This window comes from Callospermophilus lateralis, chromosome 10, assembly GCF_048772815.1.
Source record: "Callospermophilus lateralis isolate mCalLat2 chromosome 10, mCalLat2.hap1, whole genome shotgun sequence".
In the NCBI taxonomy this organism is placed as follows: domain Eukaryota; kingdom Metazoa; phylum Chordata; class Mammalia; order Rodentia; family Sciuridae; genus Callospermophilus; species Callospermophilus lateralis.
The window spans coordinates 94,735,344-94,759,680 of NC_135314.1; the positions used below are offsets into that span (position 1 = coordinate 94,735,344).

The 24,337-nt window shown below is 33.1% G+C and overlaps 1 protein-coding gene across 7 annotated transcripts in view; it reads left to right on the plus strand.

The window, feature by feature from the left end:
• Nucleotides 1-24,337, plus strand: part of Phc3 (polyhomeotic homolog 3) — an 84,835-nt gene that overhangs the window by 44,314 nt on the left and 16,184 nt on the right. For 5 of the 7 annotated variants that reach the window (XR_013092534.2, XM_076868945.2, XM_076868947.2 and 2 more), the window contains 5 exons: nt 5,535-6,406; nt 11,177-11,330; nt 16,462-16,712; nt 20,728-20,887; nt 23,613-23,727. Coding sequence is in view for 6 of the 7 variants with exons in the window: in XM_076868945.2 (XP_076725060.1) it covers nt 5,535-6,406; nt 11,177-11,330; nt 16,462-16,712; nt 20,728-20,887; nt 23,613-23,727 (1,552 nt within the window). In the remaining variant the exon portion in view is untranslated. Of the gene's footprint in view, nt 1-5,534; nt 6,407-6,699; nt 6,748-11,176; nt 11,331-16,461; nt 16,713-20,727; nt 20,888-23,612; nt 23,728-24,337 lie in introns of all 7 variants that reach the window. The other 2 variants (XM_076868950.2, XM_076868951.2) reach the window with 1 other exon arrangement.

Genomic DNA, 24,337 nt, shown 5'->3' on the forward strand with positions numbered 1-24,337 from the left:
AAGAGATGCACTAGGCTAGACACTTCATAAAAAAAATCCTTTGTTCCAACAATCTCATTAAGCATCATCATTCTGTTTCTTTTTACCTGGTTTTATCTTTTTTTTTTTTTTTTTCTTTTTTCCCTTCTTTGCAGTACTGGGTGCTCTATTGTTGAGCTATATCCTCAGTCCCTTTAAAAAACAATTACTTTTTTTTTTTTTCTATTTTGAGACGGGTACTAAGTTGCCAGGGCCAGTCTCAAACTTATGATACTCCTGCCTTAGTCTCCTGGGATACCAGGCATGTGCCCCCACTAACTGCTTTACTTTTTAGAAAGTTTTTCTACACTATTGAAGTTTGCTTTTTTTCCTACTTACATCTATTTCTATTTTCATTTTTCCTCTATGTTAAATTTAACATCATTCACTACTTCACCAAATGTCAGAATTTTGGATTGGTCTGATTTCTCTGGTTAAAAATTTCTCCTCACTGAATACTTGTAACATTTTGTGCTCTTGTATGGTTCTTTTTTTCTTTTATAGTTATCTATATAATTATTGATCTTAGCTTCTCTACTAGATAATAAAGTCCTTAAGGGGAGATATAATATTGAGTGTTTCTGTATTACCTTTTTTTTGATACTGGGGGTTGAACTCAGGAGAGCTTAACCACTGAGCAGCATCCCCAGCCATTTTTATTTTTTACTTAGAGACAGGGTTTTGCCGAGTTGCTGAGGGCCTCCTTAAGAGACTGGCCTTGAACTTGCAATCCTCCTGCCTCATCTCCCAAGTTGCTGGGATTATAGGCATATACCATTGTACCTGGATGATTCCTGTATTTTTGATAGATTATGTTGAAAATTCTGATTTTTTTTCCAGTTAGAGTACTCTCTTTAGGGAAATGTGGGATCTCTCTCTCTCTCTCTCTCTCTCTCTCTCTCTCAGTTGGGAACTCTTAGGTTTAGTTCAAGCAAGGAGATTTACTTTTGGATTATTAGGTCCTATTAACCAATACCTGGTTGCAAGTTGCAACTTGATCTTTCCTCTTTGGTTTGTAGTTTGCTAATTATCTTTACTGTTATCAGGGCAATATTTTATGTAGGTAATAACCTAGACTGCCAGAGTCTCAGGTCACTTTCAGTTCCAGATTCAGATCTTACTTACATTAACCAAATTCCAGTTTTCCACGATGCTGTTGATTAGAAACAAAATCACACCAGAACTTCTTAAACCACATAAACCTTCCCAGGTACCAAACTTATAAGTTTGTTTAAGCCTCATGTTGCTATTACTCAAAGCAATTCATATATTCTGGCAAGGCAGCAGCTATATTTTATACTCTCCTAGTTTCTCTCCTCTTGTTGATGGGAAGTTAATCTGAAACTAATATATTTTGAGAGATTATAGGATTGGTAACTTGGACTTTTCCTTGAAGTGTTGCTTCATTTTAAATATTAAAAAAACTACCTGTGTTCTAATGTAAACCACATTAATAATAATTATATTGGACATGTTTATTGTTTCCTTTATATGTATTTTTAGAATGCTAAAATAATATTTTCTGAACCACTTCTCCTTGGGTGTAGAATTCCTGCTTGTTAGTAATTCTTTGTGTGTGTGTATATATACTGGGGATTGAACCCAGGGGCATTAACACTGAGCTACATCCCCATTCCTTTTTATTTTGAGACTCTCTTGCTAAGGTGCTGAAACTGGCTTCGAACGATCATCCTATCTCAGCCTCCTGAGTCATTGGGATCACTGGCATGCACCACCTTGGCCTGGCAGTAATTCTATTTTTAATGCCTACAGTAAAGACAAACTTAAACCAAATGTATCAAAATCATGAACTGTATTAGAGCTGAAAAATTTTAAAACAGTTTTTAGAGCATTTATTAGTCTAATTAGAAAATACATCATTTTTTTTTGCAGACATTAATTAAGTATACAATGAAAATATCTGCTGTAGCTGCTGTAGTAAAATATCTCAAACTGGGTAGCTGGAAAGCCCAAGATTAAGGTCTGGCAATATACAGTTTATGGTGAGATGTCTTGGTTTGCAGATGACCTTTTTCTTGTTATGTGCATTTCCTCTATATGCACAGTGGGGTAGAGGTAGCTCTTTGATGTCTCTTTAACATAAACACACAAATCCTGTCACTTCAGGGCCCTACCCTTAAACCTCATTTAACTTTGATTAATCCTTAGATGCCAGGGAAGTTAGGGCTTCAACATATGAATTTTGTGGGGTAGGGGAAACTGCCCATAACAAGTCCCTAGACTCAGGATTATGAGTTCTATTAGACCCAGTGGTGTCCCTTGCCTGCATTTAATTACTCAGAGTTTGTTAATCTGTAATATGTTGTATTAGTATAGTGCCATGCCTACCTCATGGCGTTGTAACTTGAGTGAAAAAATATATTATTATAAAGAACAGAGTTGTTTGGGGCTGGGGCTGGGGCTATAGCTCAATGGTAGAGCACTTGCCTTGCAGGTGTGAGGCCCTGGGTTTGATCCTTAGCACCACAAATAAATAAATAAATAGAGATTGAGTCCATCTACAACTAAAAAAAATATTAAAAAAAAATGTGTGTGTGTGTGTGTGTGTGTGTGTGTGTGTGTGTGTAGGAAAGAGAAATGATGCCAATCATTAGTCCTCCAAATAAAAATGATGCCAATCATTATTCTTCCAAATATTAGGCCACCCTGATAATAATTGTTTAAAATCAGAGGAATTAAGCAGCATGATGTGTTTTTCTAGAGTACTAGGCTTTTCTTGTATGATGGGGACATTGTTTCAGATATCCTCACAATTGGGCTGGAGATGTAGCTCAGTGGTAGAGCACTTACCTAGCATGCACTGAGGCCCTGGTTCCATCCCCAGCACCATTTAAAAAAATCACAGTTATAATGTCAAAACATTTTTCTCATGTGGACTTATGAACTAATGCAAAATATATAAACTTATTTTGACTTCTGATCCAAGAAAAATTTAATGTAGGTGAAAGGATAGGCTATTACTCTATTGAATTATCAGCTCTAGAATATAAACAGATCATTTACTTTCTAGCGCACAAAAATCAAGTATATGATAAATTTAGGCTGGGTGTGGTGGCACATGCCTGTAATTCTAGTGTTTTGGGTGGCTGAGGGAAAATCACAAGTTCAAAGCCAGTCTCAGCAACTTAGTGCCCTAAGCAGCTTTGTGAGACCCTGTCTGAAAGTTAAAAAAAATAAAATAATAAAAGATCTGGGGGTGTAGCTCAGTGGTAAAGCACCCCTGGATTCAGTTGCTAGTAACAGCAACAACAACAAAAGAAAATGGTAAATATAATTTATATTTTAATATAATTTATACTTTAAAATTGAATTAAAGTTTATTTCCTTATGTATAGGAAGGAGATAATAATTTCTACCTACTCCACAGGCATTTTATAAATATAGATGAGACATGTGAAAGCATCTTGCCTTGGAGGAAAACCGCTATATGAAAATCTGAGATTTTGTTAATCCACCTTCTTTGAATACTGTATAACATAGTCTATATGCACACATTTATAAAGAGCTGACAGTCTTTGTTTGAAGTACCAGTCTATTTACTATGTGAAAATTATTTTGTTAGATGAAATTTAAACTTAATTTCCATGTGTGTGTATTTTGCAGTGCTGGGGATTAAACCTAGGGCATGCTAAGTATGTGTATGCTCTACCACTGAGCTACACCCTCAGTCCCTCATTCTTTAAAATTAATTACTAGATATCTACTGAATCTTCTAAACACTCTTTATTGAGTTGTTAATTAGATGTTAATTTCTTTAATGGATCCCTAAAATTTTAAAAAATAACCAAATGTGGGCTAGGGATGTGGCTCAAGTGGTAGCGCGCTCGCCTGGCATGCGTGCGGCCCGGGTTCAATCCTCAGCACCACATACAAAACAAAGATGTTGTGTCCGCCAATAACTAAAAAATAAATATTAAAATTCTCTCTCTCTCTCTCTCCCTCTCTCACTCTCTCTTAAAAAAAATAATAATAACCAAATGTAAAAGTATTTAAGAAAAAAGGTGCTGGAAGTTTTTATAAGGCTTTCGTTACACATGTTGTTAAATGTAAAAGTAGATACAAGGGGCTGGGGTTGTGGCTCAGTGGCAGAGCACTTGCCTAATACATGCGAGGCCCTGGGTTCCATCCTCAACACCACATAAAAATAAATAAAATAAAGGTGTTGTGTCCAACTACAACTAAAAAGTAAATATTTTTTAAAAAGCATTTAAAATAAAATAAATACAGGGCTGGGGCTGGGGCTCAGCAGTAGCGCACTTGCCTGGCATGTGTGAGACATTGGGTTCGATTGTCAGCACCACGTATGAATAAATAAAATAAAGGTCTATCAACAACTAAAAAAAAAATATTAAAAAAAAGTAAATGCAAGTCTTTCAGACATGTAATAGAACTTTTATCATTTTTCTGAAATTTCAGAAAAAAATTATGCCCTATCTTTAGATCTATTTTAAATTGTTTGCAGTTTATCTTATAACAAACCCAGTTTCTATTTTTACTTACATAGGGAGGATTTTGCTACTCTATGTAAATATGTGCACCAGCATGCAGAAGAGGCATAATGATGGGGCAACTCTTCATAGCTCAATTATGATATCCTATATATTTTTATCCCTGTTGTGAGTGTTTCTTCAGTGAAGAAGATCTGATACCATCTCTTATGAATTACCGTGGGTTTTTGTGGTGGGGGGAGCGTTAAAGAAGATCCTTTAGACAGCATGGGCTTCTGATTGCCTCATTTTCTGCAAGCAAAACTAGTGTTCTCCTAGTTTTGGAATGGCCTCTAAGTTTCACTTATTGTAATGGTTATTTAACTATGCTGTAAGACGTACACATATTTTGCTTAAATTGAATTACATTTTTATACAAAACATTTTCTCTTCCTGGAAAAATAAACAGAATATTTGATCTCAAATTTTGAAACTTATTTAGGTAACTTTGTAATCTTGCCTATGTTTAGACATAGGATGAGATATTTATTTTATTAATTTTAATATACAGTTTTATGACTTAAAGTTACCTTTCTATGTACTATACTTGTTCATCTATGATACTCTCAAAAAGAAATTCAAGTGCATAAATTTTGCTAAAAGTTAATGTGGCTATTCTGATGATCGATAAATAGATTATTTTAGGCAGTTTTCTATTGGAACTTTTCATAGTACAGCTATTTTATCACATTTTTATAGTCTTGGGGCTGGGATTGTAACTCAGTGGTAGAATGCTTGCCACTGGGTTCAGTCCTCAACACCATAAATGAATGAATGAATGAATGAATGAATGATGTTCATCTACAAATAAAAATATTTTTAAAAAACTTAGTCTTTCAAGGAAAAACTGTTTCTTACAAAATTTCAAATTACTTATCTTAAAGACTTGCTATAGAATTCTAAATGATTATGTCCTTCATGATGTGAAAAGTTTCTACCTTTATATTTATTTAAAATTTTCTGACATTTTTTGAAATCAGTACTAATTGTTATTTTTTTTTCTCACAGCTTCATATTCTCCAATTCAGCCTCATTCTCTAATAAAACATCAACAGATTCCTCTTCATTCACCACCTCCCAAGGTTTCCCATCATCAGCTGATATTACAACAACAACAGCAGCAGATTCAACCAATCACACTTCAGAATCCAACTCAAGATCCACCCCCATCCCAGCACTGTATACCACTCCCAAACCATGGCCTTCCTCCAGCTCCCAGTAATGCCCAGTCACAGCATTGTTCACCAATTCAAAGCCATCCCCCTCCTCTAACCGTGTCTCCCAATCAGTCACAGTCAGCACAGCAGTCTGTGGTAGTGTCTCCTCCACCACCTCATTCACCAAGTCAGTCTCCTACTATAATTATTCATCCACAAGCACTTATTCAACCACACCCTCTTGTGTCATCAGCTCTTCAGCCAGGGACAAATTTGCAGCAGTCTACTGCTAATCAGGTACAACCCACAGCACAGTTGAATCTTCCATCCCATCTTCCACTCCCAGCTTCTCCAGTTGTACACATTGGCCCAGTTCAGCAATCTGCCTTGGTGTCCCCAGGTCAGCAGATTGTGTCTCCAGCATCACACCAGCAATATTCAACCCTACAGTCTTCTCCAATCCCAATTGCAACCCCTCCACAGATGTCAGCATCTCCTCCAGCTCAGATTCCACCACTGCCCTTGCAGTCTATGCAGTCTTTACAAGTGCAGCCTGAAATTCTATCCCAGGGCCAGGTTTTGGTGCAGAATGCTTTGGTGTCAGAAGAGGAGCTTCCAGCTGCAGAAGCTTTGGTCCAGTTGCCATTTCAGACTCTTCCTCCTCCACAGACTGTTGCGGTAAACCTACAAGTACAACCACCAGCACCTGTTGATCCACCAGTGGTAAGCCCTTGGAAGCTCTTTGACTTTCTTGCTGAACTAAAAGTAAAAACTTTTTTCTCCCACACTGTTATATTGCTAAACCTAAATGCCTATGAATTTTAAAAGCTTGGTATTTCCGTATGTCAGTATTCTGACAAACATGCTATATGGGCAAAAAAAAAAATGCCATTATTTATTGTAGTATGGTTGCATGCTTGATAATCTGTGATGGTTATTTAAGTCCCTCGTTAATTTTATTACTATTTAAACAAATCCATCTGCTATCTTTACAGAGTTGATTTTTTTTCCCCAAGGGAATGCATTTGAACCAGTGTCATCTGCACAAAGTTTTTTCTCTTAAGGTGATTATCCTTCATAGATCCCTTCTGTTGGCTTGTGTGTTCTTGTGGTTTATCTAGCTACCCTTTTTGGTTGTATGCATTCAGAAGTCCTGGGCCTTGAGAGGCTTTGGTTTCAAGGTGGAGGAGGTATGCTTGTATGATGTAATTTTTTGGTAAAATTGTATTTTGTAATTAAAATTTTATAAATAATTATTCTAGGAAAGAGCCCAAGTTTGCAAAAAAACATAACTGATATTTTATTTCTACTGAGGGAAAGTATATACTTAAAATATTTCTAACTTAAAAAGCTAAAAAAATCTCAGTAAAAATTGCAACGCTGGGAATGGAAGAAAATCTACTGGAAGGAGTAAAAATTTTGAGTAATTGAGATTGTAATGAAATTTATTAGAATAAACTTTTAAAAATGGTTACATGTTGTTTAGAAAGGAAAAGTATCTTGAAAAACAATTAAAAATAGCATCTAAGGGATTTATAAAATAATTTACAGTAAATTTGGAATAAGAACTCTAAAATATTTAGTCAGAATAATCCAATTTATATTTTTTACATTTTATATTTTATAAATCCAATTTATATTTTTTTCTTTTCCTTTTAGTACTAAGGGTTGAACTCAGGGCTTCTTGCATACTAGATACATTCCCAGTGCTTTAACTTTTATTATGATACAGGGTCTTGCTAAGTTGTCAGGCTGGCCTTGAATTTGTGATTCTTCTTCCTTAGCCTCTTGAGTAGCTGGGATTTCAGGTTTGAGCAACCATGCCTCACTCATAATTAATACTGAGAAGAAGAATTTTCCTAAAAGGAGGTTTTTGCATCATACCTCACTGAAAAGATTTTATTACTTAAAAGCTAATTGGCTTAGAATGGAAAGGAGTTTCAGAGTCTCCATAATGGGAAACATTTGGAATCTCAGAATGCAAATTTATAGATATTTTATTCTTATCATTCTGAGTGATCTTAATAAGCATAGATTGAATTCCACTTGCTGTTACCCTTTTTAACAGACCTTCACAGAAACAACAGTACTAGAAATGTTTGTCATTTATAATTATTATGTCTCTATATTTTCTTTTAATGGATTTCTTAAGAGTTTACAGTGGGTACTGTCACAAAAACTGTTTAGGAACTATATGGTATCTTCAGAGAAATCAAATTTAATTTAAATTTTATTTTCTATCAGGTTCAGTTGTTTGGCTCTTAACAAGTAAAAAATAAAACACCTGCATATTCCTTATATTTTCTAATTGTTTTTATTAAGGGAAAAATATTTGGGTAGAAATATAAAAAATATAACACTTTAAAAACTAATTAAATTAAAACTGAAAATATTTAAGGTTGCATTTTGTTGATTCTTGCCTACCTCCCTTTTAAAGATTTTTTTTTGAAAAAAGTTTCTTATCTCATTTTTGGAAGAGTTTTTTCCTATGAAATACATAATTTTCTCTGTATCACGGATATAGTCATTATGCTTGCTGTAGATGTTTTCCATTTACCTTTCCTCATCTTTTAACTTTCTTTGAGTAACATAGCTCTGTTTGTTAAATTATTATATTTTCTTCTATAATCCTTGTATTATTTTTCCATTAAAACACATTTATTTACAAATTACAGTTTCTTGGTGGTTCCAAATATTTAAGGTAGAGAGATATACTTATTTCTTTAGAGATGAAGTTTTGAAAGATAAGAGTGAATTATCAAAGTGAAATCAGTATGTTTTTTGAAAGATATTTATAAAAGCTTTAAAGTTTTTAATTGACATTTGGGTATAAATGAGATATGTTGAGGGTAGATAATTTAGAACTAATAAACAAATGTTCCTCAGTTTATTTAGGAAAGGGAGACAGATGGGAATAATGGACTTTATTGAGGTAAGTTTGGCAGTCTTTGTTATTTTTAGAATAGTTATAGTTACAAGTTAAGCAGAAAATGTGATGTGTAGTTTCCTAATGATCTTTTGAGCAAAACCTCCACTTTGCTGTTTTCAATATTTTAGTTATTGCATTTAGATTTCTTTGTGCTGATCATGCCAGATGTCTGTGACAGATTTGTTTTTGCCTACTTCTTTAAACTTTTTAACTTACTTTGCCTTTACATGGGAAATTGGAAGAAAAGTATGTATAGTTAGCCTTAACTATAGAGAATGAAAAGTATTTTACAGTATTCTTTGATGGATTATTTTTAAATGCTGTTTGTGTTATGACTTCATCCTTTAAAACACTTTCATTATTTTTAAAAAAATCAGTTCAGTGTATGATAAGCTTTGATTCCTTAAAAGGTACTATAGCAAATAAATGTTTGAGTAACATGCCAACAGCATTAAGATTAAAGTGACAGTTTCAGCTTTTCTTTGGAAGAAAAGTAGTATCTACTCAAGAAAATGCTATCCACATAAAATTGAACTGGTTAATAAAAAACATACTTGTCTAATTACACAGGATTAATTCCCCAACCACTCAGACACATTAATGGGGTACCAGAAAAGTTTCTTTCTTTCCTTTTTTTATTTTTTATTTTTTTTTGGTTAACCCCGAAATGTCTTTCTGGTTGATTTTCCCTATATTGGGCATTAACATCATTTTTAAAATTACTATTATCAAGAACAGATATTAGCATTGTTATACTGTACAATAATAAATGATTGCTTTCTTCTGAGACCATACATGAGGCAAGGAGTCTATTTTGGTGAAGCAGTTTTCCAGATGTAGGGTTATAAGTGAATTATTTTAATAACATTACCTACTTAGAGGCTGATTGAGATAATTCAGAATATTGTACTTGATATAAAGTTATCAGTAACAACAAAATTTTTTATTTTTATATATTGTTTTTGCCATACCTGTTATCCAACCCAGGGCCTTGTACATAATAGGCAAGTACTCTAACCATGTGCTACACCCCTGGCCTAGCCAGTAATGTAATTTTTAAGTTTTAAAAAAGACTAAAAATGTCTGGGGCTGTGGCTCAGTGGCAGAGCGCTTGCCTAGCATGTGTGAGGCACTGGGTTCGATCCTCAGCACCACATATAAATAAATAAAATAAAATAAAACAAATACAGGTCCATCAACATCTAAAAAATATTTTTAAAAAAGGACAAAAAATTGGGGGTATTATAATCATTTAAAAAACTTTTTTTTTTTTTAGTAGAGGCTGGGCATATTTTTATTGTTATTTGTAACTCTTTCTTGTTGTTATGTGTACCTATGAAGTTTCATCTATAAACTTGACTCTTGCTGGATTCAGAAATCTTGATCACTTTAATTTTATATAGTTATCAAAATTTTTATTATTAAAAAATGTTAGATGTCACAGTTATTTTGTGAATATTGTTGATTTTTACTGGAATATTAATCAGTTTCGTTAAACAATTCTAAAAAACTCATAATCCTTTATAAATTTAGGTAAAAGCCTAGCACATTTATAAGGAGGGAGGTGAACTGTTTTGTAGCTTTGTTTTTAGTATCTTTATCATCTTTCATAAATAAATGGTTAAATAAATAACAAATGATGACCAATTAAAGTGCTTATATTATAATGTCTCTAGAAATGCACTTTGAAAATTAAACCTTCAGTTTAATAAGTTAGTTATTTCTGTTTATAATGCTTTTTCTCAAAGATCTTTTGATTCCATGTTCTCTTTTAAGTATAATCTTTACAGTTAAATAACAGGGTAAAGATTTAAAACCTTTCCCCCATAAATATGGAACAATATTAAAAAACTAAAATATACATCCAAATGGCTTGGTGTGTGTGTGTGTGTGTGTGTGTGTGTGTGTGTGTGTGTGTTTGTGTGTGCATGTGTGCATGTGAGGGTTTTAAAGAAAGTTATATTCTGCATACATGATTAGCTTGCGGATTCATTAATTCTTGAGTAGAACAGAAAAGGAAAGATAAATTGCATTTTTTTTTAAGCTTTTGGACATTACTTTTCATAGTTTAATCTTTAGTTCACAACATCATGATAAAAAGAACCTGGGATATAGTTTTAATGACAGTACATTTCCTGACCTATTATGTTATTTGGGAAATTTGCTTAGTGTGCTTTTGAAAATTCCTGTTACCTACTTGGACTTTGACAAGTAGAAATTAAAAGACACAGTAGTAGTATTCTAGAGATTGATATTTGATTATAGTGAAATCAAAACTTTTTAAAATTCTCAAAATTAAGAATATGCTTAGCTTTGACTATTATTATTTTAGAAAATTTTTGGCCTAGATAACTGATACACAGCTGGCTCTCAGGGAAATATTAAGCAAGTATTATGAAAAACTTCATTTGAGTGATTATAAGGTTTTCCTTTCAACTTGTCAGAATAGTCATTTTTACTGTTTTAAAGTTTAATACACTTAGAATTTAATTTTTTAAAATCAAGAATACCTCATTAAATGTATTTTTGGAAACATTTTAAGGCAGTGTGGTTTATCATTGCAGGTTTATCAAGTAGAAGATGTGTGTGAAGAAGAAATGCCAGAAGAGTCAGATGAATGTGTCCGGATGGATAGAACCCCACCACCACCCACATTGTCTCCAGCAGCTATAACTGTGGGAAGAGGAGAAGATCTGACTTCTGAACATCCTTTGTTAGGTAAGAAAATGTCAGCATATAGGGGAATTTTTCTATTTGATTAACGTGAATAATGAGAAGTATTTTTTTCAACTAGAGATGGTATTAAACTAATTTGTTGCTAATTATAGCAAAAGGTAGATTAGAAGTCAAGATTTCAAAAGATTTTATTTTCCTTCTTGGAAAACTATTTAATAGCAGGGAAACTTTGCAGTTTATATATTTTTCAATACCACTCAAATGAAAAACATGCCTTTGCAAATCCTCTAATTTTCAGTCGCTTACGCTTATACAAATGTGTTTCATATGCCTATTCAGATTCTTGAATTATTTTCATCTTAAAAGTTAGAATAAATAAAAATTCTCTCAAAAGACTTAAATTACACTTTCTAAAAATCATAAAGCATTCTAAATCATACCTGATATTCACTTATTTGTAATCAAGAAGACCAAGTGCTTTTAGTTTCTTTAATATTATAGTACTTTTCTTAAAAGAGACATAAGTTTTTAAAAATTCTTGCATTTAAGTAAATTCTTATTCATTAATTCATTACTACTTATGAATTCAAGTACATCTCCTGAACATCCTTCCTCACAATATCAAAGTTCTTGTGAACCTTAGGTATCTTATTGAAATATTAGTTTAGCTTACAACTCAGAGTTTCATCTTAAAACAGATAAGTTCCATGTTTTTTTTTTTTAATTTATGAATAATCTATATGGATTGGGGGTTGGCAAACTAGTTCACTTTCAGATATCTTCTGCTGCCTATTTTTGCATGGCTGAAGGTAAGGAGGGTTTTTAAATTTTTGAATAGTTGAAAAAAATCAAAATAATCATTGTTCATGTCATGTGAAAATTATTTGAAATTCAAACTTTATTGAACATAAAGTTCTGTGAAGCATAGCCATGCTTATTTGTTCAAATATTATCTATGGCTGCTTTTGTGCTACTATCCACAAAGATGAGTAGTTGCAAAGACCAAGTGGCCCTTCACTGAAAACCTGCTGACCTATGAGCTAAAATATATCAACATTGGTTTTGGCTTTTTTATAAGTATCCTATTCTGTTGAATATCTCCTGGCCCTCATGATTGTTTTCAGTTAAGAAAAACTACTGTAATAGGCATGGAAGCCAAATGTAATGGGACACTGACCCTGTTTTACACCAAAGGAACTCTTGCCCTCTTCTTTATCATGCTACATCCTCTTTCCTTCCTTTCTCTCAAGCTTTTATTTCCTAACTACTAATGTGGATCTCTGTAAAGTATAAAAGGTGAAAATTAGTTTTCTTGTAACTTTTTCCCCTTCTGAATATTGAAAACATATAGTCAATAAAATTATATAAAGTAAGATGGATTAACATTATTTCCTTTTATATTCAAAGTAATACCTCAAAGATAGATTTAAGTCTGTAATATCAAATATATGTGTTTTTTTACATGAAAAATGCATTTTGATGCTAACAGTTTTTCTGGAGTTTTGATTTTAAAAGGAAAAATATAAGTTTAATTGAGTATTAAACATGCATTGTGACTGTGATTTAGTTACAAAATAAGCATCACTAATGGTACTAAAACCAAATTTAAACATTTTTTGCAATGTTGAAACAACATCTTTACATCTTTTCCTTAGGAATATATTCTGAGATCCTGTGGATGCATATTCCTCTGGCTAAGTTGTCAACTACAATATAGTTATTTATCTTCCTTTAATTTCCTTCATACTTTTCACTCTTATATTGTACATGGGCGGTAGGTGGGGACAGGGGAATACAGGTTGATTTTTAGAAACTCTCATCAACTAACTTGTGAAAATAGACTTGTTTCATCTAGGATTTAGTTTTTCTAAATAAAAGTATGCAAAAGCTAGGAAAAGTTTTTAGCTTTTGAGTAGGAAATGAGGTGCTGAATAGACACTAAAGTCTATAAAATAGCAAAGTTATATAAGTTAAGATTTTCTAAAATACTTGCCTTAAATCTAAAAGGTTTCATAATTGTGTTTCTGTTGTATTGTAATATGTCACAATGTTTTTCATGATTTGGTTTTATTTTTGTTTTGATGGTATTAGGAATTGAACCCAAGGGTGTTCTACCACTGAGCTATATCCCCAGCCCTTTTTATTTTTCATTTTGAGACAGGGTCTTGCCAAGTTACTGAAGGCCTGAGTTGCTAAGGTTGACCTCAAATTTATGATCTTCTTTCCTCAGTCTCCTGAATTAATGGGATTATAGGCATATGACCACATTCAGCTGTTTTCAGTTTAACAGTTTTTTATAAACTGGCAATTAATGGGCTTCATCAAAAAGTCAGTAACTTACAGCTCTATTGCTTTCTTTCAATATTTCTTTATTTTTCTTTCATTCTTTTTTTTTTTTTTTTAACTGAGGTTCAAATCCAAGGGTGCTTTACCCCTGAGCCCCAGCCTTTCTTTTTTTTTTTTTTTTTTTTTTTTTTTTTTAATTTTTAATTTTGAGACAGGGTCTGGAGGCTGGTCTGGAACTTATGATCACCTGCCACAGCCTCCTGAGTCTCTGGAATTACAGATATGAGCCACTATGCCTGGCTTACAGCTCTATTTTTAACAGAATTTAGGACTAAGATTTAAACATACGATCTAAAAGCTAATTAGAATATACACCAAGCAGTATTTTCTTTCTTTGTGTTTTTGATGTGGTACTGGGTGTTGAACTCAGGGGCACTCAACCACTGAGCCACATTCCCAGTCCTATTTTATATTTTATTTAGAGACAGGTTCTCACTGAGTTGCTTAGCTCCTCGCTTTTGCTGAAGCTGGCTTTGAACTTGCGATCCTCTTGCCTCAACCTCCTGAGCTGCTGGGATTACTGGTGTGCGCCATCATGCCTGGCCCAAGCAGTATTTTCTGAACAAACCAAATTATACTTAATTATGTTTAATACAGTATGTCTTAATCCATTTTGTGTTGCAAAATATAACAGAATACCACAAACTTGATCATTTATATTGAGCAAAAATTTATTTGGCTCCTGATTCTGGAATCTGGAAAGTTTAAGATCAAGGGGCTGCATCTAATGAGGACCTTCCTGCTGTGTCATAACAGGGTAGAAGGTATCACATGGGTAAGAGTATGCATGCAAAGGGGAGGTCAAACTCACTTTTATATCAGATCCATTCTGGTGATAAGAAACCCACTCCTAAGGTAACAACATTAATCAAATCTTGAGGGCTTTGCCTTCAGGATCTAATCACCTTTTAAAGGTCGCACCTCTTGTCAGTGTTATATTGAGGATTAAATTTCCAATACATGAACTTTGGGATTCAGACTATAGCATGCCACTTTGTATTTCTAAAGTAAGGAAGTATCATAAACCTATAAAGGATATTAAAATTTTATTTTGTTTCAGTTCCCCTATAGATTAATTTTATCTTTCCAACAGAAAAGAGAGTTCCCTTTCAGAATTTTTATGTTTTTTATTCTTTGTTTCATAGAAATATATGTGAAGATTTGATATATCGGATAAGAGTTTTGTGGAATATTTTTGATAATACATATGTACAACTGTATATGTGTTACTAGAATTAGCATTTTTTATTGCGTTTTTAAAGATTGTGTGACCTTAGGCTTTCTAGTATAGTTTACTTTTGTAAATTTGGTGGAAGTAAGTTAATTTATGACTGTAACAGTGCCATTAAAAACTACATAGTGATATTTATCATGTTGGTGATATTAATGGTGAATTGTTAGTGTTTCTATTGCTTGTTTCATTCATATTAATTAATTAATTAATTAATGGTGCTGGGGATTCAACCCAGGACCTTGCATGTGGTAGGCAAGTGCTTTACTGTTAAACTAATCCCCAGCCTGAATTTCCATATCTGAGATGATATACATAGGATTACTACCCTATTTTATTAGTTCATTTCAAATTTTTTTTGTGGCACTAGGGATCAAACCCAGGACCTGTGCTTGCTAGGCAAGTGCTCTATTGCTGAGATAGATCCCTAACCCTACTACATATTTTTTATTTTTGGTACCATGGATTGAACCCAGGGCTGCTTAACCACTGAGCCACATCCTCAACCCCTGCTACATATTCTATTAGCCGAGTTTTCTATTCTTTGGGGATTCCTATTCTTTCTTCTACTGTACCTAACTGGGTTATATTTTGAGTACCTTGATAGTTGGTATCAGTTCTTTTCATACTAATGGTGGAGAAGAATTAACAGAGCTGTTAAGAGCATGATGTCTAGGACCAAACTGCCTGGCTCAGTATCCAAGCTCCATTGCTTATTTGCTATGTGCCATTAAGGCAGGTAATTTAAGATGGAGATGATAATAGTATCTACCCATAGGCTAGCTGTAAAGATCAAATGAGTTAGAATATGTAAGGCATTGAACATAGTGCCTGGCATATGAATTGCTCAGAAGATATTATTATTTTCTTCAGACATCTATATTCATTGATATTCTTAAATAGCCACTGGTTCCATCTTTCCACTTTAGTATAGGCAGTAAAGGGCTGGTGCTACCAAATGGGCATAAAGTACCCATCATAGCTGTTAGGACTATCTTACTGTGGTCCTCAAAATTTGAAGAGAAAGAATCATAGTGATCCAGTCCAACATTTTGCATTTGACTAGTGCTGCAGTGTCCCAAAATTGACACATACAGTGCACATATATAGTGCCATTGAAGAGGGAGGTATCTTATTGCTTGAAGTTAAGAGTGATGGCCTGTGTGATATTCTGTGGATTTCATGATCCTTTTTTATTTTCAAATTATTTATCTGCCTTTCTACCCATACCACCAGGAATATAGAAGTAGGAACATAGGGAATTTAATACCTGTGTACTTTAAAAAACAAACAAAAACCACCACCCATTTTTGTAATTACTCTTTGAGTTGATATTCTAAAACATTTCCTGACTCACAGGGCAGTTTTTTTTTTTTTTTTTAAGCCATGTGTGGATGATAACTTTGAACAAGTTGCCCTCTTTTATAAAATGGAGATAAAAGTATTTCTACTTTATGATCACTGTGCAGATTAAATGAGATAGTAAATACTAAGTTCTTAGAACAGTTTTTGCTAATAACATATTGAATATATTTTTGAATGCTTTTTAAAGACTTGCATGGACAAAATCCTATAAAATATATTTTTTTTTTCCAGAGGAAGTGGAATTACCTGCTGTGGCATCAGTCAGTGCTTCAGTAATTAAATCACCATCAGATCCTTCACACGTTTCTATTCCTCCACCTCCACTCTTACTTCCAGCTGCTACCACGAGGAGTAATAGTACATCTATGCCCAGTAGCATTCCCAACACAGAAAATAAGCCTCCACAGGCTATTGTTAAACCACAGATCTTGACTCATGTTATTGAAGGCTTTGTGATTCAAGAAGGATTAGAGCCATTTCCTGTAAGTAGCAAGCATATTTGTGGGTTTTAAAAAAAATTATTATCGGGCTGGGGATGTGGCTCAAGCAGTAGCGCGCTCGCCTGGCATGCGTGCGGTCCGGGTTCGATCCTCAGTACCACATACAAACAAAGATGTTGTGTCTGCCAATAACTAAAATAAAATAAATATTAAAAAAAATTCTCTCTCTCTCTCTCTCAAAAAAATTATTATTATTCACATAACATTTTTTTAAAATTGTCTATTCTTCTATAAGAAAAAGCTTAATTTTATTTCAAAAAAAGTTGACTTTATCTGGAATTTAACATTCTACACACTTTACATATGTAGCTTTCAAATATATTTCTACAAATTTTATGCTAGCTATTTAGATGTATAAAGTAAGGAAAAAAATGAAAAAAATTCAGAGTATAGAGGCATTACATCTGAAATTTTTAGAGACAGATAGTTGGAAGTTTACTTCAACAAAATAAACCTTTTCATTTTTTCTTTTTGACGGAATTGAAACAACACTTAGTACATTATTTTAAGAATGGTATTTTCTTTATATGATTTTTTTGTGAGTTTTAACTTAGATACAGAAAGTATTAACTTCTCAGTGCCCTAACACTTGAAGTTTACCAATTTATTATTTATAATTACCAGATAGTTTTCTTCCTAAATTTCAGCCTTTGACCAGATTTTTTAAATGCTTTAAAATGTTCACCTCATAATGGAGGTATTCTATCACTATGAATTTTACAATTTAAGATTAGCTGTAGCTGTATGTAATTTATATGATAATATCTAGAGATGAAAATTTTTCCTTAGAAAATAAATCAAGGACAAGTAGACATGTAAAAACATAAACTACTTCTCTTGAAGATCTTTGAATCATCTATTTTCAGATTCCTGGGTGAAATTTTTTTTTTTTTAGCTGGACACAATACCTTTGTTTTATTTATTTACTTTTGTGTGGTCTGAGGATCAAACCCAGCGTCTTGCACGTGCTAGGCAAGCCCTCTACTGTTGAGCTACAACCCTAGCTCCGAAAATCTGGTATTTTGATAGTTGCTTTTGTGGTGTTTTCTGCATGTGTATATGTGTGTTAACTTGAATTTCTTAGTATGTTGGTATTGTAGATGGAGGAAGTCTTTTCTCCCTACTTAAACAAAACCATATGTGTAATTAAAATGTTTGTTTGGATCCTGGTTGTGCTGCATACTGACCAATTTTGTAAAGTTATTCAACCTTTCTGGTCTTCATTTTGCTTGTCTGGATATGGAGATGTTCTTTACTCTTAGGGTTGTTGTGAGAATTAAATGTGCATACATTATTCTGTGTAGTGACTGACACATAATAGCCATAACAATTATTCTTTATTATCACTAATGATAATTAGAACTTTTGTTTTCCAGATTATACAAGCAAAATACATGTTCTAAATGAGAATTTGGGAAATGTATAAGACAAATAATCCCAAGTAATACCACAGTGTGTGTATGTTTATATAATCAGAATTGTCATTATTACCTATATAGTCCTACTTTCACATCATAAATTTTGTGCATTTATCATTTCATATCTTTTTTTTAAAAGAGATTTTTTTTTAAACTTTTTTTTTTTTTTTTTTTGATACTGGGGATTGAACCTAGGGTCACTTTATCATTGAGCTACATTCCTAGCCCTTTTTATTATTATTTTGAGACAGAGACTCACTAAATTGCTGAGGCTGACCTCAAACTTGCCATCTTCCTGCCTCAGCCTTCAGAGTCGCTGGAATTACAGGTGTGTCCCACCATGCTGGGCTCCCTTACCATATCATTAATAACACTTTGGAAAAATTTTGTAAGGTTTCATAATCCACTTTATTGACAACCATAATTTATGTAATCCTCCCATCATTGTTGTATTATTTTAACGTTTTCACTGTTGAAATAGTTCTGTGAGGCTGGAGGTATAGGTTGTGTACATGCTCTAGCATGTGTGAAGCCCCCCACCACCACAGAGAAGAAATTCTGAAAGAATTCCTTTTATATAAACCTTTGTCCTCCTTTCAGTAATTTTTTTAACCTAAATTCATAGAAGTAAGATTATTTTATCATATTACATATAGCCAAATGACCTGATATATATTGTAAAATTATTTTATGGAAAGATTAAATTTATTCATCTGTCAAAAGTATATGGCTTTAGCAGCACTGAATATTAGTTTCCCCCCTTCAGGAATAACTTCTATAAATTTTTTTGAGGCAATTCAGTATCTTAATGAAAGAAACAAAATTTTAAAAATCTGTTTCATTTAAAATGCTGATAATACTTTAAAGTTAATTTTAGAAATTTTCATTAAGCTGTGATTTCCCTATGTGTAGCTGATACAAAAGATTTAACCAGCAGTCTTGAGAAGAAAGATATTCTAATCATCCTCTTTTCTTTCTTTTCTTTTTTTTTTGGTACGGGGGTCGGGGGTGGGGGGGGGATTGAACTTGGATACTCAACTACTGAACTACATCCCGAGCCCTATTTTGTATTTTATTTACAGACAAGGTCTCACTGAGTTGCTTATTAGTGTCTTGTTGTTGCTGAGGCTGACTCTGAATTCTTGATCCTCTTGCCTCAGCCTCCTGAGTTGCTGGGATTACAGGCATGTGCCACCTCACCTGGTATCTAATCATCATTTTTTAGCTGAAGGCTTACCTGGAGAATCAGTAAATGTGTGTGTGTGTGTTTAATTTCTCCTGAAAATAGTTCTGAGTATTCAAATGAATATTCATGATAATCAGGTAACTAAACATTGTGAATATGTTGTTGATGTTAATGTTAACAATGTTTGAGGACTTTCCTTTTGTGATTTCAGTAGGTTAGGTTGCTGACCTACTAGAAGTTAGGAGACTTGAGTTCTAGACCTGATTTTGCTTTTATAAAACAATAACCTTAGTCCTTTTAAAGAGTTTCCTTATCTGGGGCTGGGGTTGTTGCTCAGTAATAAGAGTGCTTGCCTAGCACTTGTGAGGCACTGGGTTCGATCCTCAGCACCACATAAAAATAAATAAAATAAAGGCATGCTGTCCATTTAAAACTAAAAAAAAAAAAAAAAAAAAAAAAAAAAAAATTAAAGTTATAAAACATACACAATGTGGGCTGGAGGTTATAGTTCAATGGTAGAGTGCCTGCCTAAGCATGTGGGAGGCCCTTGCTTTGCCCCACTACTTAAAAAATGTATTGTTCATCTTTTATTTGTGTTGCATTTAGATGGAAAACACTAAAGTTTCTGAAGGAAAAAGATTAGTCTCCACATAGAACTTGAGAGAGAATTGTTATAATTGAGTAATGTTTTTTAAAGTTAACAAAAGAGCTGGGGGTATAGCATGGTGATGGAGCTCTTGCCTAGCAACCTCAAGGCCCTGGAGTTTAGTCTCTAGCACCACAAAACAAAAACAACAGAGGAAACCCATCCAACTCCTAAATGTACTGATGGTTATAGCCTTGCTTGGTGTTGGGCAGAACTACTGAAATATTCATAGTGTAGGATAACCTGCACTATGTTTGTATTAATTCTGGAATTACTGAATCAATTACTTGCCTAAACTAAGACACTAGTTTCCATTTCACAAAGACTTTGAAGCCTTTGCTCTGCTGGTAACTAAAAATAAGGTGTTTGTGTTGAGACTTCACTCACCTGTAATCCCAGTGGCTCTGGAGGTGGAGGCAAGAGGATTGAAAGTTCAAAGCCATCCTCAGCAAAAGTGAGCACTAAGCAACTCAGTGAGACTCTGTTTCTAAATAAAATACAAAATAGGGCTGGGGATATGGCCCAGTGGTCAAGTGCCCCTGAGTTCAATCCCCAGTACCCACCCACACACACAAAAAAAGAGACTCCTTAATCCTTAGTGGAAAAATGAAGCACTAAATGAATGGAGCCGATCACTGAACAAGTAAATTTTCACAAGTATTGTTCATTTCAAGAGATATTTTAATCAAAATTATTTCTAGATACCTTTCAGAGATTATTTCATTTTATTCTCTTTCCTTTTTAAAGGTGAGCCGTTCATCTTTGCTAATAGAACAACCTGTGAAAAAAAGGCCTCTTTTGGATAATCAGGTGATAAATTCTGTTTGTGTTCAGCCAGAGATACAGAATAATACAAAGCATGCAGACAATTCTTCAGACACAGAGATGGAAGACATGATTGCTGAAGGTGTGTGGATTCACTTAAAATACCCTTTAACTTGTACTGTTTGAAACAGGACATGGATTTTTACTCTTCACAGATTTTTACTTAAAATTTTGCATTTTTATTCTCATGCAGTACATTATTTGACTAAAATAATGAGAAAGCTAACTAGACTTGTAGTGACCAAATAATTAAAATAGCAAAATTGGTGTGAATTTGTACAATGTGTTTGACATTTGGGAAAAGTTTCATCATGTATAAGAGAAAATAATTGTAAGTTTTGCATCAAAGCAACAAATTCTTCTTTTTCTTTTCTTTTTTTTTTTTTTTTAAAGGAAACTTAAGTAACAAATACCATTTTACTGAATTTGCTTAAAAATTTAGAGCTTCTGGGTTGTTTGGCTTTAGACTTTCCATATTTTGATGGGTGAAACCAGGTTGTATTGAAATTATGATGGATATACTCTTCAATCAATAGGTGAATACATTTGTTCAGAGATAAAAATATCACTAAACCTCCTTATTGTCAAAGAATGTTCTAAAATAGACTTTATTTCAATAATGAAATAACAGTTTTATTTCAATAATTCCATAGAAGTCAAACTGGTATTCAGAATGACTGAAGGAAAACACAAATAAACACAAAGTTTTTTTTCAAATGAGATTCTGAAGGTCTACTTTTGTTAGACTATTATCCTTAAGCCATATATCTCTTTGGTATCTCCCCCTCTCACCAGCAAAAACAGTTTCTTGTTCTTCACAAGGTATTCTAACCTGTTATCAGGTATTATATATTGTTTTGTTAATGTTAAAATAACAACTTTGAAGCAAAGGTTTGGCTGTATCCTGATCTTTGAACAACTGAAGAAATGGACTCTTTAGGGTTGTATCAGTAGTGTAATGGTTAAGTGAGAGGTTCTATCTCTGTTATAGGCTTTTCAAAGTTCGATCAGGTGATAAGCATAACAAATATAATATATTTGGGAGTTCTGATATTATGTCCCAGGAATGTGTTGGTAAGATGTTCTGACTGGGTCACAACTGTGTCAAAATCATCCCTAAGTCATTGGAAGGAATAATTTTTTTTTCAATTGTGTTGAGACTGTTTCTTCCTTATTGCAAATAAATTGATGACTTCTGCTTTTGAAGTCTAAAAGTCTTTAGACTTTTAGAATTTCCTTAAAATAGCCCCTTAGGGGTTTGGGGTTGTAGCTTGGTGTTAAGAGTACTTGCCTAGCATGCAGGGTTTGATTCAGAAAGGAAGGCAGGAGGGAGAGAAGAAAGGAAGGATGGACAGATGGACCACTTTTTAGTTCATGATTTTAATAGTCAGATAATATATTTGGAGTCACATAGTGTCAAATATTATTTCAGAGTATGTTTTTCTTACTGCCTTAAACTGGGATAATGTGAGTGGCTGAGCTTACAGAGTACATGCCCTTCATATTTACATTTTTAGAGTCCCTGACTTCATCTTAATAAGTCTTTATTAGAGTAATATAGAAAGAGTACATATGAGCTCATAGCTAAATGATTTAGAGTGCTTTTTAACTGCATATTTTATATGACTTAGCATAGGAATTATGATGCAAGAAAATGGTAACATATGGTAGATTTACAAATTTAACAGGTTTCACTAAAGTATTTCTTGAGGACTTATAAATCTTATTACTTTTAGTTCTTATGCGAAAAATAGGAAATGGAACTGTCACATTTTTCATGCCTATTGTCTTTTGGGCACTCATTTGTTACTTAAGTTCTTTGGGAAAGGTATTGGGTCATGAAGATGAATAAGACATAATCACTATCCTCAAAGAGAAAACTGGGTCATGAAGATTAAATTGTTTGCTTATAGTGACTGCTTCTGAGTATTTGAGGATTTAGTTTGGAAGCTTCTGTAGGTTCTGGCTTATGGTCTAAAGAAGAAAATGTAGGGGTAGAAAGAGAACATTCTACTTTAATGGGAAGCATGATGAAAAAATTATCAGCTGTTGAGAATTATGAAACAATTTGTGATTTTTTTAAAGGCTTAATCTATTATTTTTTATTAAATACAATATAACTAATAGGAACTGTTTTACAATTAGATATATTTATCTTTATATGTTCTATCATATATTCTAGCAGCTCTTTTAGAGTTATTTTTATATGCTCTTTTAATGTCAGACATATCAAAATTGCATAATTATGAAGTTATCCTCATCCTCATACTTTCAGCTAGAATTAAGGCTTCCCTGCTATATATCTCCACAGCACAATTTTTTAAAATTCACATCTCACACAGTTTTTTGAAAGTGTTCTTTGTGGAGGATAGTGATTATGTCTTATTCATCTTTGTTTCTCATAGTGTTTATAAAGTTCATATTTTAGACATGCTGGATCTTAGCAAAATGAACCTTTAAAAATGTTATACTCAGGCTGGAGATATAGCTCAGTTGGTAGAGTGTTTGCCTCGAATACACAAGGCCCTGGGTTCCATCCCCAGCACCATGGGGAAAAAAAAAAAAAAAAAAAGGAAAAATGTTATACTCATTTATATAGAGAAAAAGTCCATATGATTTTTATGTGGAAGAAGGAGGTGGTTGTTTTTGAAGGCTTTGGCTCTGTCAGAGGGACTATGAATTAAAAAGCAATGGACTATTGGTCTAGTAGCAGTATTTAACCCATATAGAGCTAAAAAAAAATATGCTACAATTAACTTTTTGGAACTTTTCCCCTTTGTTTCCTTTGTTTTATTTTATTTTTTTAGAGACATTAGAAGAAATGGACAGTGAATTGCTCAAGTGTGAATTCTGTGGGAAAATGGGATATGCTAATGAATTTTTACGGTCAAAACGATTCTGCACTATGTCATGTGCCAAAAGGTATTTCTGTATTCTTGAATTCCCTAAAGAACAAGACAATAACCGCTGCCAAAAAAAAAAAAAAAAGCCTCTTGTATAATTTAACAATAGAAAACGTAGATACTGTAATTCAGAGGAATAATTAGGCATTATATGGAGCTACATTGGTATTATGTTACTAGATTACTATGTTACTAGATTATGCACTGTGAAAATTACGTATTCATAACACTTAGAATCAGTTTTACAGTGTAATAGAATATTGAAGTATACCGAAATGGTTTTTAATCATCCACTTGTTTTACCAGTACTGAAATATTTGGATTTAATTTATTTTAAAGTGCTTTCATTTGTTTGAATCATATTCTATACATATTTTAGGTTTGTTATCGAATAACAACAGATAAGTTCTCCACATTGTTAACATCAGACAGAAAAATATCTTTTCTAAATTAATGTTTTCAATGGTAATTATTAGACAAAGAGTATTAATAGCAAAAACAAAAAAAATGTTGTTTCTTCATTAAGCTTGTAACTCCTAAGTGTACCCACTCTGATATTTACCACTAAAGTTGATTTTATGCACAGGTTGGTTATTTTGAAATTCTCTGTTCAAAAAAAGTAATTCTCT